Here is a 16,403-nt window from a genome sequence, read left to right on the forward strand (position 1 = left end):
CACACTGTAGGCGCAATGTCCTTTGTTTATGGCTAGAATCCACTAATGAGTGAGTACATATTATATTCATCTTTTTGGGTCTGGGATATCTCACTCAGTAAAGTGTTTTCTATTTCCATCCATTTGCATTCAAAATTCAAGATGTCATTGCTTTTTACCGCTGAGTAGAACTCTAATGTGTATATGTGCCACACCTTCTTTATCCAGTCTTCTATTGAGGGGCACCTAGGTTGTTTCCAGGTTCTGGCTATTACAAGTAGTGCTGCTATGAACATAGTTGAACAAATGCTTTTGTAGTATGATTGGGCATCTCTTGGTTTAGTTTTCTGAGACAAGTTTTCTCTCTGTAGCCCTGCCTGTCCTGGAACCTGCACTGTACATAAGACTGACCTCAGAGATCCACCTGCCTCTACCTCCTAACTTCTGGGATTAAAGGCATGCACCATCATTGCCCAGCAACAAAATAAAGCTAAATTTTGACATGCATTGGCATATTGAAATAATTGGCTCCTAAAATTGGTTGCTCTGATCCCCAGAAGCTGGACCACTTCTCACCATCAAGAGGCAATCACGAGGGAGAACAAAATGTTCTCTTTAGAAGTGTGACTGGTTTTTAAGAAGCAACCACTTAAGATGCCCCTGCAGATTCTTGCAAACACCTATTCAGACACACACACACACACAAAAAAAAAACTTCCATTCTAAATTTCACAAAGAACTTTGAACCTAGAAATGTTTCCCAGTAGGAGGTGGAAGAAGAAATCCTAGTGTTCAGATGGTGGAAATGTAAACTCAAAGATCATTCTGGAAAACATTTTGGCAGAACCCAAGGACATGCATGACACAAAATGTTTAATATCTCATGAAACCAAGTTTCTGGCATTGAGAAGATTATTGTTTTCTGAGAGCAAATAACCTTGCCAGTTCCCTTTGGCTTCTGTTGTTTAGCTCTGAGGCAACACAATGAGAACCAGATGTCATTTAACACATTATTGGGGCTGTGCTGCAGGCAAAGAACCCTGGAAAGATGAATGTGGTCATTTATGTAGGGGAGGGACAGCAGCCTCCTCCTCACCTTCTGATGGAAGGGAAGAAAGAATCTATGCTCCTTGGGAAGAGGCCTGGATTTCTTCTTTTGCCCTTTGGAATACATAACAATGGACACCCAAACAGACTTGGATTTCCCGAGGATCTTTGGTCTCATCCCCACACTGAATCATAAACACTTCAAAGAAAATAAATCGCTCTCTGGATGGTTATCTCACTTTCTAGTCAGCCATAAAATGAGTTTCCACCATTCACTAAAAATTTCTCAGTAAGCCCTAAGGCTGTCGAAACATACACACAAAACATACACGCACAAATCTTCTCGACAGTCCAGCATGAACTTCTTATGACCCAGGAATTCCATTCTGAAGGAATTGTCCCAGAACCATCCCTGCTCATACCACAAAGAGATAGGTGAGGTTATTAATTTTCTCACGTTTGTGCGAGTACAAAGGTTATATACTCCGTGGTACCTATTACCAAGGAAATGTTTAAAAATATGGTTGGTGGGGCTGGAGAGATGGTTCAGTGGTTAAGAGCATTGTCTGCTCTTCCAAAGGTCCTGAGTTCAATTCCCGGCAACCACATGGTGGCTCACAACCATCTGTAATGACGTCTGGTGCCCTCTTCTGGCCTGCAGACATACACACAGACAGAATATTGTATACATAATAAATAAATAAATAAATATTTAAAAAAAAAATATGGTTGGTGGGCATGGCTCTATGGACAGGCATGTGTGTGTGTGTGTGTGTGTGTGTGTGTGTGCGTGTGTGTGTGTGCGTGTGTGTGTGTGTGTGTGTACATGTTTGTGATGTCGAGTCACTTTCACCCATGCTCACACATATGGACAAGCCATTCTCAAGTGTCTTCCTCCATCAATTCATCTTCATCTTCATCATCATTATTAGGATATAGGGTGTCTCACTGATTCTGGATCTTACTGTTTCAGCTAGAAAGGCTTGCCAGAGACCACCCTAGGTCAATTGTCTCTGTTCCGACTCTAATAGACATACAGCATTTTGTTGGCTTTTTTATGGGTTCTGAGGAACCAAATTCAGGTCCTCATACATGTGTAACAGACACTCTACCCGCCAAGCCATATCCCCAACCCTCGTAGGGAGATCTTGAATAAAACAAACAGAATGAAGTCTACAGTTTAATGGCAATTGTAAATCTGAAAAGGCTACTAAACATTGATACATAGTTTTTCAAGGCTAGAAATTGGTCCCAAGATAGAAATTCAAGGGTAAATGTTTATATAAATGAACCTCATTTCACAATGACTGGACTTAAAAATCTCTCAAACTTTTGGAGGTGTGAAAGTCTATCCAAATGCACTGAGCTCACACACATCCTTAGGAAAGCACTCTCTGGGGGGTGCACATCCCTGAGCTTGCTCAATTTAAGGATAGGTGGCAAACAGGTTTTTGAGACCATCAGAGTAAACAACAGTCAGCTGTGCACTGTGGTGGCCACATGACTTTCCTGGAACTAGGAGAACAAACATCTACACATCCTAGGCAGGATCCAACAGACTAAAGAAAAGCTCCACCCAAGTGCAACAAGAAGAACCTGTGAGTGTATTGGGTTTATATATAAGAACGCAGGTCTGAGCGTACTTACAGGAGCATGTGTGACCACAAGTCAGCTGCATGGTCAGAAAGTCCTTCCCATCACACAGCTGGTGGCCTCCATAAAGTCCTTCCTATCATACAGGTGGTGACCACCATAAAGCTTCATAAAATCCCACTTCAGTTAATCTCCCATCTCTCTATGCTCCTCCTCTAAGTACCTCCTGAGACTCACAGCTGGGGTAGGACTGTGTGCAGCTGGGGACTGGGGAATGCCACCAGAGTGAGTGAACACGTGGCTAGAATCTCAGGTCAAGGTTTTGTGCAGGTAATCACACCTGCTCTGATTTCAACATGGGAACGTCTGTGCCGTGTCTAGAGATGGAAAATTCCACAGCACTAAACTATGATGTTCAGCAGGTGTCCCCGTAAGTTTTTATTGTCAACTCGATGTAAACAAGAGTCACCTAGGAAGAGGGAGTCTCTGCTGAAGGATTGCCCAGGTTGTATTGGTCTTTGACCATGTCTTGAGAAATAGTCTTGATTATTGGCTGATGTGGGAAAACCTCAGCCCACTTATGGGTGGTGCCACCCCTGGGCAGGTGGTCCAAGGTTGTATAAGAAATCTGACTTAGCATGATCCAAAATGAACAAGCCAACATTCCTTCATGGTTTCTACTTCAGTTCCTACCTTAGGTTCCTGCCCTGACTTCCCTTGTGATGGGCTGTTGTCTAGAAGTGTATGCTAAATAAACCCTATCCTCTATGGGTTGCTTTTGGTCAGAAACTGAACTAGGATGGTTGAGTAGACGTATTAATTCATTTGACCTCATGATATTTTAATTATGTTGAGTTTATTTATACCTGTATCATAATATAAGAAGTATATGTACCAGTGGAAAGTGGGAACCAGACTGAGGGAAAGAGTGGTATCAGGGACAAAAGACAGATGGAGAAGAACCTTTCCTCCAGCAGAGTAACATCCATGGCTGAGTGATGTGGTTCCCTTGTGAAACACGATTAATAAAAACTCGGGGTCAGAAACTGGGGTTCAAACTGAAGATCCAAAAAACAAAAACAGTCAACCACTGGCTCTTACCTCAATCTCAATCTGAAATGGCAATCCTGCCTCCAGGAATCTCAGGAGACTGACTGAGAGTTGTCTCGCCCTGTTTTATATTCCTCTCTAGGACTGGGATTAAAGGCGTGTACCACTGGGATTAAACGTGCGTGTCATTGTGGCTACTGGGATTAAAGGTGTATATTACCATAATATGGTCTGTAAGGCTACCCAGTGGGACTGTTTTGCTCTCAGATCTTCAGGCAGTCTGTATTTATTAAAATACAATTGAAATGCCACTACACCCTTATCTTCTTACCGCAGGAGGGAAAATCAGGTCCCTGCAAAGAGATGTGTTTTGTGCCACACAGTAGATGCTCAATGCATTCCTCGTAAATGCTGGTGATGGCCATCAATTAGAAGAATGGAGATTCTTGGCTTTTCAACACAAAAAAAAGAACATGAAATGCTGGCTATAATTCCTAAAAATCTAATATTTTAGTGCTGACACCACAATAACCATATCAAGTCTTTCTTAGTGTTTTGCACAATAGAAATCTATTGCCCTTGTTTTCACACTGACAAAATATATTGCTGGTTTTAACGATACAAAACTTTTAAATAATTTTGATTTCTAAAGAAGTGATGCACAGGGCTGGGGATGTGTCTCTGTTGGCAGAGTACTTGCCTGGCATGCACAAAGTTCTGGGCTCCACTCTCAGCACCATATAAAACCTGGACATGGTGGTACACATCTGTAATCCCAGCACCTGGAAGACAGGAGCACGAAGATCAGAGGTTCCAAATGCTCCTCAGCTCCAGAACAAGTTCAAGGCTAGCCTGGGGCCCCTAAGAAAAAAACTTGTTTAGCAAATATTGATGGAGCCTGTGTAGCATGACCCAAGTTGCTACCTTCATTTTCTACTTGGTCCCATACTCTCCTGTGACCTTTTCCATCAACCTTTTTGTTTAAAATCTAAAGTCATTAACCTATAATCTCTAGTCATGTTCTTTTTGGCCTTATCTTTAGGTGAATGTGAAGATTTGTCTTCTGATCTAAATCAAATATACCATCATTTTTATTCATTTAAAATTTTTAATTTTACTTCCCAACCACAATTTCCCCTCTTTCCCCTCCTCTCATTCCCTGGCCCCCCTCCTTCCTACCCATCCCCCCACCCACTCCTCAGAAAGAGGAAGGCATGGGAGTCAGCAAAGCCTCGCTTCTCAAGTTGAGGCAGGACCGAGCTCCTCCACCATACATCATATTATGCCATCTTTATTAGTTCTTACATAAAGGTGTTCTCCAGAACCCGCTCTACCATGAACCGCATATGGGAGTTCTGTCCCAGTCACAACCAGAATCACAACTGCCCTGATCTGCCAGCCACAGAATCCCAAAGGGCGCAGAGACCTTGAGTCTAGTCTGTGGTCTCTGTTGACAGTGGAAAGCATGCCACCAGGACCTCATTGGTTATGCATTCCTAGACTTCCCTTATTAATTTGGCTACAAAAATGAGAGCCAATGGAACCTATCTCACATGTGGCATCCATGTTCAAGACAGAGATACCAAACCCTAGATGTCCAGGCTGACTCCATGCTGCCACTGCTTAGTGTCTGTCTCCTACCTGGTGCTCACCTTCTTCCCCAAGCACTAAAAACATTTACCAAAGTCTAAACTAGGCCTGGCGATTTGCACAGCTCATTTCTGCCTTCCATGGTGAACAATTGGGAATAATGACATGCTCTGATTTTTAAATATGACAAGTGTGCTTTGGTGAACAGACTACATACTTTGCCACATGAAACCCAATACTGAGGGAACGTATATATGAGCAGGAAATTGACAAATTCCTCAAATACCTATTCATAGACGCGGGTCAGCCATCCCCCCGTCTGTTCCCAAAGGTGTAGAATTTCCCAGGCAGTGTGCATCAGAATAGCTCAGAAAGCTTGTTGAAAAGCACAGGCTCCCAGACCTGACCACAGGCTGACGTTAGGCTGTCACAGATGAGAACAACATACAGTGCTTAGAGCAGGTCTCCCAGGAGTCCTGATGTTGAATCCAGCTGAGCGCTAACAATGTGGAGAAATAACCAGCGTGCCACGAATCCAGACTCCTACATGTTTTCACTTACTGATTCAAACACTTGTTGAACAAAATAAATTCCTGCAGTGTTCACAGAGATTTGGGTGTATTGTATCGTTTGTGTTGTATTTGCACCGTTGGGGTTTAAGCTCAAGGCATTGCGCATGCTAGGCAAGTACTTACCATTGAACTACATCCTCCCCTCCCAGATTAGAGACGCAAAGAGATGCTCTCTAGATGAATATGGTAGCTCGCCCCTGTTGTCCCAGCCAAAGAGGAAGAGTTTCTAGAGTACACGAGTCTAGACCAAACTGGGCAACGTAGCAAGACTGGTTTCTTAAAAGGGGGGGGGGGGGGAAGAAGTACTATGTACATCTTTAATGAGCATACTCAAATAAACACGGAAATAAAAAGCCCAAATGTTATCGTTGGCATAATATAGACATAAGATCTATGTACCTCACTTAGTAAAATAACAATTCATTGAAATAAACTACGGGCAAAGTACTCTTTGCTGTGTTTCCAAAACTGACAAAAGGGCATAAAAGGCAGTCTTCCTGTGAAGGGGCTTTTGTTCAGGGGAGGGTCAAAGGTCACGCAGTAAGCCGCTTACCCGCACACATATGGAGGGCATCTTCCAGTGTCCCCTCCCACTTCCTGGGACTGCAGAACTATGCCACCTCTGTCCCTTTATCCACAGTTCCCAGACACACTAGCTGCTCTAACGCTGTGGTTTTTTTTTTTTAATTGAATTCAACAGCAGTATTGTTCAGTAGCTGAAAGAATAAAAAGGTTAAGTTAGATGGTGGGCAGTCTTTAAAGTCTCTTGCTAATCCATGCGTTCAACATAGTGTTTCTTACATTGTGCCTGTCCAATGGCAGATGAATTATTGATTATATTCCCTCAGTAAATCAATTTCACACCTGGGACCTCATATAATTAAGGTGTATACTCTAGAAATAATTATTAAGGCATTGAGTCCTTATTAATGTGCAAGAACATTCAAGACCTGTTGAAATTTTTTATTTCTATTTGTTATAAGATACTTAAGTTTGGGGCCAGTTCTGTTAACCAGAAGCACACACGGCCCACGAGGCAAGCCCGTGTTTTCTTTTTGTGCACGGAGAGCTTTAGAACAGAATTTAAATGTGCCGGAAGCCAAAGCTCTTCCAGATGTGTGCTCTGGCGGATTTCTAGAAAACTCTTCACAGTTCCCAATCAATGTATAGACCATGATGTGAGCTCGAGCCCACTGCACGCTTTAGAAACAACTATTACATGTTTGTGTTACTTAGAGGAGGGCATGACATGGGCGTCATGTGCACATTTGGAAGTCAGGGGACAACTTGAGGGGTTGGTTATCTCGTTCCACCATGGAATTCAAGAATTGAACTCAAATCATCAAGCTTGGTCGAAAGTCCCTTACCCAAGTGTCTTTGCGTACTGAACTACCTGTTTCCCTTGTTATTCTCTCTTTCACACACACATGCACACATGCATACACACACACACACACACACACACACACACACACACATACATAGAGTTTTTTACAACATAATGAAATGATATTGTAAATGTCCACTCAGCTTTCACTACTGCCTTGTTAATTTTCCCTTAAGTGGATTTACAAGAGATGTCTTTATGGTTTTCCAGGTTCTTAGCTTCGTTAATTGCTTCTTTCTAAAGTTGGAGAGAAACTTCCCTAAGCAACTGTTTTACAAGACCATTTTCCCTTGAGTGATTTCTTAACCTTTTTAATTAAGTGAAACTCGCTAGAGAAATCCTTCTCAGAACATGTTTACTGGTATTATTACATAAGTCTTTCCCACATAAACAATGCGAGCTCACTGTCACTCGGGTTTCACTGAGACCTGATTTGAAGGTCACCCGAGAGACTGACTCTTCCGAACAGGATCATCCTTCTTTTCGAGAATAGCCAAAAGATCAGGGTGTTGGCAGAAGCCATTTATTTGTTGTTGGACAAGCACAGTTCTTGATCTCTTGCTGGCTACTGGAAGGTGTTCATCGTTCCTTCGTGTTTGTTTTTTCTAGGCCAGTAGGAAAGCCTTCCTTTGTAGGTGTGTGCTAAAGATGGATCTTATGTATGTAAGGCTGTGTGTGTTATGAAATTGATATTCTGTCATCTTTGCCATCATCTAAAAAAGATACAGGAGCCTCTAATGCCCACACTAAGGGAGTATACAAGCAGCTGAACACTGAGAGGTGAAAATTGCTGGTAGGCCATCTGAAGGCCCGCCGATCTGCCACGATCCCATAAGAACTGAAACACCCGGAGAGGGAAGGAGAGCTGGATGTGAACTATATTAACCTTCTTCCATAGTCTAGGTATCTGAAAGGAAGTGTGTAATCTTCTAAACTAGCTGTCAAAACAGGGTCTCTTGTTTGGAAGATGAAAGGAGGGGTGGAGGAGGAGATGTGCTCATATATCATTTCTGGGGCAAAACTGCGGATTCAGAAGGTAAAGATAATTTAAAAAATGAGCCCAGGCACAGTTAAGAAGTACAAATCCCCAAACTTATCAGTGGTCGTCTGCACCCGTGTGTTCTGTGACTTACTTTGATTTTCCACCGATGGTTGAAATTGCATGTGTTTCGTCTGTCTGTTGAAAGCCGGTTATCGCTGCCAACTGCAATAGTCCTCTAACTACGGTCTGTCCTCCTCACTCCGATCCCTCTGCACAGTGCCTCAATCCTCCTGAGGGCTAAACCTGCTTTTGGCTTCAGTGCTCCAGCACTGCGATGCGGCCCACCATCTGTCTTAAACCTCTCAAGGAACTTTTTGCCAAAGCAAGTGGGGATCACAGGCAACAACCTGGGACATTCCTGGTCTCAGGACAGGAGAAAATAAAGGAAGCTCTAGGTATTATTTAGTCCTTTGTTTGCTAGTATTGTTTGCAAGGGAATGAAGACTTGATCTCTAATTGTGTGAGAAACAGAGATTCATCTGCATGCCGATGGTCAAGGACAGACTTCAGAGACCTTGCAGTTTTGAAACAGATATTTATGAACATCTGCTTTCTCCCCATAAATTTTAATATGGATTTTATCCTTTGAAACCTACAAAGTTCCCAGGTGCTACTTTGGTATTTATCTTGGGGAACATTCTTAAAGAAATAAAAATCTCTTTTTTGCTATAAACACATTCTAAATCATTTTGTTAAAACAGCATTCATTCACAAATGTGAGTGAGCGCACACGTGTGTTCACGCATGTGTGCGCACACACACACGTAGGGCCTATTGAAGTGCCTCTAACGTTAAGAATCCAAAATACTATGTTCAGCATAGTAAACCTCCAAAATGTCTAATCCCAGATTGTAAAGCACAGTTCTCAATAAAGAAAGGCCTAACCTGTGGTTTTCTTTAGAAGGGTTGGTTTAACACTTGTTTGTGTGATACGCACATTCAGAGGCTGAAGTTTCAAACATCCAGTTCAACAAGGTCCCTGTCCTCATTGGGTTTATCTTCTGGTGAGCACAGATGCTCTCTAAAAACAATTCTTAAATTACCACCATGCCTTTTATACATTACTTTGGCAAATGGAATTCGTACTGGCATAGAAACCAATGACGCTATTCTGTTACAGGGTTATAATAGATACTCAGGATACAGCCGTCACCAAAGCAGATTGGATTCCAATCTCAAATGGCTCAGAGTCTAGTGCGCTTCTCATCTGTGTCTACAAATGTAGGAGCCATTGCTTTGGGGTGGGATTTACAGAACCCATTACCCGTTCTCTACCCGGGTCCATCTGAAGCTATGCAAACACCACAAGCATCACTTGGCCTTTCCGAATTATTACAATTGTTCCTGTAAGTAGGGAAGGTGAAAGTACAGGACCAAAGACAAGAAAGGGAAGTCACAGTACACCAGTGCTCACATGCAGAGTATGCTGAAGGAAGAAGTGCATGCAAGCAAAGCTAGCAAGAACACAAGTCCTTCTTAGGAGGATCAGACTCTCAAGAGTGCAGTCCTGCTGCCTGGTAACTCAGGTTACAGGTTATTTACATAACTGGAAAGGCCCTGGAGGACATAGAGAAATTTCATTTGGTTAGGTTAATGGCTTCCTATCTGCTTACAGTCTAACGGACCATCTTTCTGCTCCGCCTCCTAAAGAAGAACACACAGGCAGGGTGCCATAGGTCATTGAAAATTGAACCATCTTACTCTGTCAAATTATACTCATCTACTCAAAAAAAATGCTTAATTTACTGATGAACAATTTCAGAGATGATTTGCCACTAAAACCAACAGCACTATGTTGTAGAACAGAAGACAACATGTACATATAGATCTAAGATAAACCATAAGGCTAAACCATCCTGGAGATGAGAGCAGATGAGTCCATCCCTATATTTTCCATCACTCTCCAAAAAGCCAACCTTATGAAAATGATATTTGGGGTATGAATAATCAGTTCTTGATTTTATATGTAACTTAAATGTAAAGCCATTCAGCCAGCATTTCAGAGGCAAGTGGATCTCTATGAGTTTGAGGCCAGCCTGGTCTACAAAGTAAGTTCCAGGACAGCCAGGTCCTCACAGATACAAAATACTGCCTCACAAAAACAAAACAAAACAAACAAACAAGATAGAGATAGATAGATAGATAGATAGATAGATAGATAATAGACAAATAGATAGACAGATAGATAATAGATCGATAGATAGGTGATAGATAGATAGATAAATGAATAGATGGATAGATAGATGAATAGATAGATAGATGATTGATAGATAGATAGATAGATGAATAGATGGATAGATAGATGAATAGATAGATGATAGATAGATAGATAGATAGATAGATAGATAGATAGATGAATAGATGGATAGATAGATAGATAGATAGATAGATAGATAGATAGATAGATAGATAGATCCTCCAGCAGCATTTCATTCAACCACAGTACCACTCTGATATCCTTTCTTTCCTTATGGAAATTTTGGAGATGCTTAAATGCAGGAAAATTCTGAGCCATTTCAGGTCCTGATGTCTCTTCTTGCACCCAAAGCCTTGGGCCTGAGGCTGTGTTCTCTCACTCTACAGTGAAGAGTCACCCTATGAAAGAGTCTGAGCTAAGCGCTATGTTCCAAGACTGGCCAAGAGAAGCCCCCTTTCAACGCTCTCTTGGTCCCAGCACTGTGGTTGCGCATTGGCCGATCCACCTCCACGTCCCCTTCTTCTGGTGTCAGGCGCTTTGTAGCAGGCAGGTGCGCTCATTTCTTTGTGCTCTGTGCTCCTGAAACAGGATCTGGACCAGGTTCAGCTCCATCTGGAAGAAGTGAGGTTCTTTGATGTGTTCGGCTTCAGTGAGACAGCAGGGGCGTGGCAATGCTTCATGTGCAACAACCCCGAAAAGGCAACCGGTGAGTGCCCCCTCCTTGTTCCAAAGAGCCAGTTGTACACCCTCAGATGTACAGGGGTCTATGGGCCCAGTGGCTGCAGTTGGCCTTCTGAGTGGTAAAAGCCCCACGTTGTACTAATTTACAGAGTAATTAGTGGCTGATCTCTGCCTCGTTCTAAGAAAGGTTTCTCACTGGAGTGGTTGTGCAAAAAATATGCTGGAAGGGAGAGATACAGAAACAGAAAGGAGAGAGAAGAGTCTTTGGTCAGTTTGTGGTTATCAAGAGGGCGAGGCTGCAATGGATTTGTGGTAGAGCACTTGCAAGGCAAGGGCAAAGCCCTAGGTCCAATCTCCAGTTTAATTATTTTAAGGCGGGACAGAGGGAGGGAGGAGAAAGGAGAGAGTGGAAGGGAGGAAGGAAGGGAGGAGGGAGAAAGGGGAAGGAAGGAAGGGAGGGAGGGAGGGAGGAAGGGAGGGAGGAAGGAAGGAAGGAAGAGACGTTTCACTCTGAAAGTATCTTTATTTCACACAAATGACCCTGAAGCTTGGGGAAAACATCTGCCCAGCTGTGTTCCAGAGCCTCTCAGAGCTGAGGCCACACTGAATGAGGGAATGAGCACCCGGTCCATATTGTCTTGTAATTATTCCTTATGGTGCTCCGTGCCGAGTGAACCATGCCCCCTGCTAATTGGCAGCAGCCAGTTGACGAACCATTCACTGTTCACCACTCCTCACCCTTTCTGCTGCCCAAGGAATTTGGTCCACCAACCTTACTAAAAGTAATTGCTAGTGGATCCGAGCAAAGCGCCGTGCTAAGCACGCCAGATGCCTGCTTTCATTTAGTCAATACAATACTGAGGTAAACGCTTTGTCTCCTGCATCTTCTCCTCCTCAGTTTGGGAATTTTAACATCTTAAAGATAACCGGTCGTGGCACGTTTATCCTCCTGTTAACTGCCAAGATGTTAGGGCGGAATCTTTTAAAAAGGAAGTGTTTATTTGACCAGACGGAGATGTGAGGGGCTCACAGAGAGGTACCAATTAAAATGGATTACCCCACGGAAAAAGTATGGAAGGAAGAAGCTGGCGGTGGGGGACGCCAGCCTTTGTGAGGCACAGATTGTGGGCTGATTACAGAGTCTGGATTAAGCCCATGCCAGAGTGAACACCTCAGCTTGTAAAAAGTTAATTCAAGCAAATAAGAAATTGGGGAATTGCCTGCCTCCATTATAACACTTTCTAATTAGAACTTTGCCACACATATGCAAAAAGGCAGAGCATAAAAGAAACTTCATTTGAGAGTGTGGTGAAATAAGGTACTTACCTTAGGTGACTCTGAGAGGGACCTCAGAGTGTTCACGCCCAGTGAGCTAAGTCCTTAATACAATAAATATTGAATCAAGCTGACAGAGGGAGGCCTCAGGAAAGGGACTAACCCTTACAAGACGGTCCTTTAATATGTGCTTTCTCAAGTTCACTGCCACACGCTTAAAAAGAACGTTTCGCACATCCCCATCGTACTTAATTTTCTCACCGTGAAGCACAGACTGGGAACACAGAGCGAGAAACATTCTAACAAGGCCAAATACTTAAGAGCAGAACATATTGACTCAAAATGTTCAGCCCTAAAAACCTTCTGTGGGTCTGGAATTTTTTCCTCATTTCCTCGGGCTGCGTGAAAGAGGAACTGAGCCAGAGAGGGGTCCTCTTTGAAGCTGTTATTTTCACCCTCAGAAACACACGAATCCCTGGAGAGTTTCTATTTGTTGTTGATTTCATCTTCTTTTTATATAGGCACATGAAATATATATTTAATCTAAGTGAAATGTCTAACATCATCCCGCAGCCAAATGCCTTCTTTGGGAGAAGGCATTTGCATTCTCGCTGTGCTGAAATTCCAACTTGAAAGATGACTAAGACATACAAATGAATATCTGGGTACGGGCATGAAGAGTTGGCCTGGTTGCAGCCTGTTCTCGCGTATGTAGTATGTGTCTTTTGCATGGGCTGAGAGTCTTCTACGGGATACCTGGAGGCAGAAAGAGGAAGAAGGAACAGTCCCTGTGCTTTAGAAGGGATTCTCAGTCCAGTTAGGGCCAGAAGACTTCTATGAGAAAATCTCACACTCTTCTTCATATATTCTTTAGCATGCAATAAATACTTGTTGAATGAGTGAATGTGTCTACGATATTTAAAAATGACCAAGTCTCCAGGCATGATGGCACATGCCTTTAATCCCAGCACTCAGGAGGCAGAGGCGGGCAGATCTCTGTGAGTTCAAGGCCAGCCTGGCCTACAGGGGAGTTCCAGGACAGTCATGACTACACAGAGAAACCCTAACTCAAAACACAAAACAACAACAAAAAATGGCCAAGTCAAATAGTCCTTAAAATTAAACTGTGACAGGGCTGGAGAGACGGCTCAGAGGTTAAGAACACTGACCGCTCTTTCAGAGGTCTTGAGTTCAATTCCCTGCAACCACACGGTGGCTCACAGCCATCTATAATGAAATCTGGTGCCCTCTTCCGGTGTGCAGGCAGACATGTAGACAGAACACTGTATGCATAATAAACAAATAAATCTTTTATAAAATATGAAAATGTGATGCTTCAAGCCCATGATGATGTGTTAGCCATCTTAAATACGTATCACCATACCATCCTTAGGGCATTGTGAACCTGCTAAGAGAAGTTTGGTCCTGTTCCCTCCCTAAGGGAACTCATCACATAGGAACCAAATGGGCACCCTCACACCTGGCTGTATTCTGTCCAGCTGTGTCCTGTACACAGCTTTGGACTCCGCTTGTGCCTGCACTGGGACAGGACGACTTTAACAGAAGTAGCACCTGTCTCTCACAGAAAAGACTGGAGAGACTGATTGCCCCTAGCCCCAGGAACGACCGATTGTTCTCATATAGTCTGTGTTTGGGTGTTTTTTTAAATAACTATCCAGTCTGTATAAGTGGGTAACAAATCATAAGGCAATTACACATCAGGAAATAAATACAGAAATATAGACTGTTTCTTAGAATGTTCCGACGACGGCTCTAGGAGCCCTTCAGACGTCAACAGTCATCAGTTGGCTTGTATCATCACCTTGCATACTTCCCAACCCAGGGAAAAATCTCACCGCTGGCTTTTTTCACCTTCACACAGAGGCTCACTGTCATTTGGTATCTAGTGCTCAATACCATGGCATTGAAATCAATTAGAAAAAAACCCTAAATGCTAGAGCAGTAGAGGGGCCCTGAGATCATGATAATTTAGCATTGTGACTAATGTGTTGTTGTATGTTGTTCATGTGTTTTCCTTCCTTCATTGTCATTGTTGACTCCGTGTTCCAAAAGAGAAGAAGAAAGCACAGATGTATCCATTTCCTCCAAGGTTACACAGTTATCCACGTGTGGAACTAGCATTTTCTTCAAGACAAGCTAATTTCACAATCTGAAATTTCAACCTCTTAGGGCCCGTCCAAATTAAAAACATGGAATTTTTAGAAACTTCAATAAAAGTTATTCCACAATGTTAACGTGTGTTGTAAAGACCAAAGGGAAGTTTAATTGTTCCGATGTAATCTGCCTCTTTGATTTATTTCGAGAAAAGGGAACTTTGATATGGTAATAAGTGGGGTGATCATTAAGTGCAGCCAGTGATTATAACGGGAACTATTTCCAGGCCAATTGCTGATTCAGTTCCAATAGTTATTTTACAAAGGTACAAGGCAGATGATTTCAAAATCCTAGAAATAACTAGACTCCCTCTGAGAGCTGTCTGGTGATAGTCCACGTGAATGAGACAATAGAGGGTGAGCAAGAGGACCCAGGCAGACATAGTTGGCTTCTCGAAAACCACGGGCAGCCTTCTTATCAGCTGCCTGGGAGTCTTGGAACCACCAGGCCCGTAACAGTAAGCAAGTCAGAGGGCTGCCCTGGGGCTCTTCAGGACTCTAGTCTGCCCCATTTTTCTTAAGGAGGAGAAGTAGGTCATGACTTCACTCTTACTGCCTGAAGCACAAGGGGTGACTTGGTTCTCGTAACCTAAAAACAGCGAGAGAAGGAGGGCAGGACAGCTCAGAATTTTGACTCGCGTCGGCTCGCGTGCCCTCTGTAAGTATGAGTAATCCCCAACATAGTCACTGGCTGAGTCATTTGATATTTAAAGTCTGAATGTGGTTGTCAGTAGGAGGTCTCCACGGGTTCTAAAAGAAAGTGGAGGAATTCTCTTTGAATAATGTTCTATCATTATAGTCCTCTGTAGAAATGATTTTAAATATTTGCTGGATGAGAGTGTGCTGCCCTTTCTATCACACAAACAAAAGGAAGTGGGTTCTAAATAAAATCAGTGTGGAATGGCCTCCTCAGTGACAAGATTATCTCCAGACCCTAAAGACAGTGGTGGCTATGGTACGGCTCTCCTTCAGTACATACCATTCCTGTGGGCTAGATGCCTTTCTGCGCCAAATGCCAACACAAAGTTGAGCTAAATGACCCTAGAGAACCCAACTCACGGGCCACAAATAGCTTGTGAGTCCACTGGCAGGAAACTTTTCCATTTAATATTAATGTTGCTTTCAGAGAACTCCTAACATAAAGAAAACATTCGCTTAGGACTTACACAATGGCTAGGTTGTCTTATACACCATACATAAGCACAGGCTTGTCTGATAAATATTGCTAGCATCCCCCAAACAGCACAAGACAGCTGTTCACAACTTCACAGCTCATATTTACACCCTGTGTATTAATTACATAAAATTGAACCCAGCTTGTTGTTCACATACTCCGAATTATCAGTAATTATATAAACATGTACCCATCAACCCAGATGATTTATCGTCTTGAAATTCTTTTCCTTTTGTCCTCCTCATCTGCTGAATTCTATCTAGCTCTATGCATACTGCAGCAGCATCCCCAACATGCACACACACACACACACACACACACACACCTCTATTCAAAGGCAAAATAGCTTTCCATTAATTTGCTCTTTCTGTCTTCTGCCTACATATCTGCATCACATGAGACATATTGACATCATACAGTCAAGTGAGAGGGGAACTTGTCCACATTGGGTTTTATGGTCTAAGTTGATGAGAGCAACTGACCAGGTCTCTTCCTCAAGAGGGCACCAGATCTCACGACAGATGGTTGTGAGCTACCATGCTGGTTGCTGGGAATGGAACTGAACTCAGGACCTTCGGAAGAACAGGCAGTGTTCTTGACTGCTGAGCCATCCCTCCAGCCCAGAGAAAGGAACCATATATT

General features: G+C 42.9%; 1 protein-coding gene across 2 annotated transcripts in view; it reads left to right on the plus strand.

Moving 5' to 3' along the window:
- The window catches only part of Veph1 (ventricular zone expressed PH domain containing 1), a 205,613-nt gene that overhangs the window by 166,898 nt on the left and 22,312 nt on the right, over positions 1-16,403 (plus strand). For both annotated transcript variants that reach the window (XM_085682474.2, XM_048424730.3), the window contains exon 12: positions 11,046-11,163. In XM_085682474.2, the coding sequence (XP_085538600.2) occupies positions 11,046-11,163 (118 nt within the window). The remainder of the gene's footprint in view (positions 1-11,045; positions 11,164-16,403) is intronic.

Source organism: Myodes glareolus, chromosome 20 (genome assembly GCF_982192425.1).
Source record: "Myodes glareolus chromosome 20, mMyoGla1.1, whole genome shotgun sequence".
NCBI classification, from domain to species: Eukaryota; Metazoa; Chordata; class Mammalia; order Rodentia; family Cricetidae; genus Myodes; species Myodes glareolus.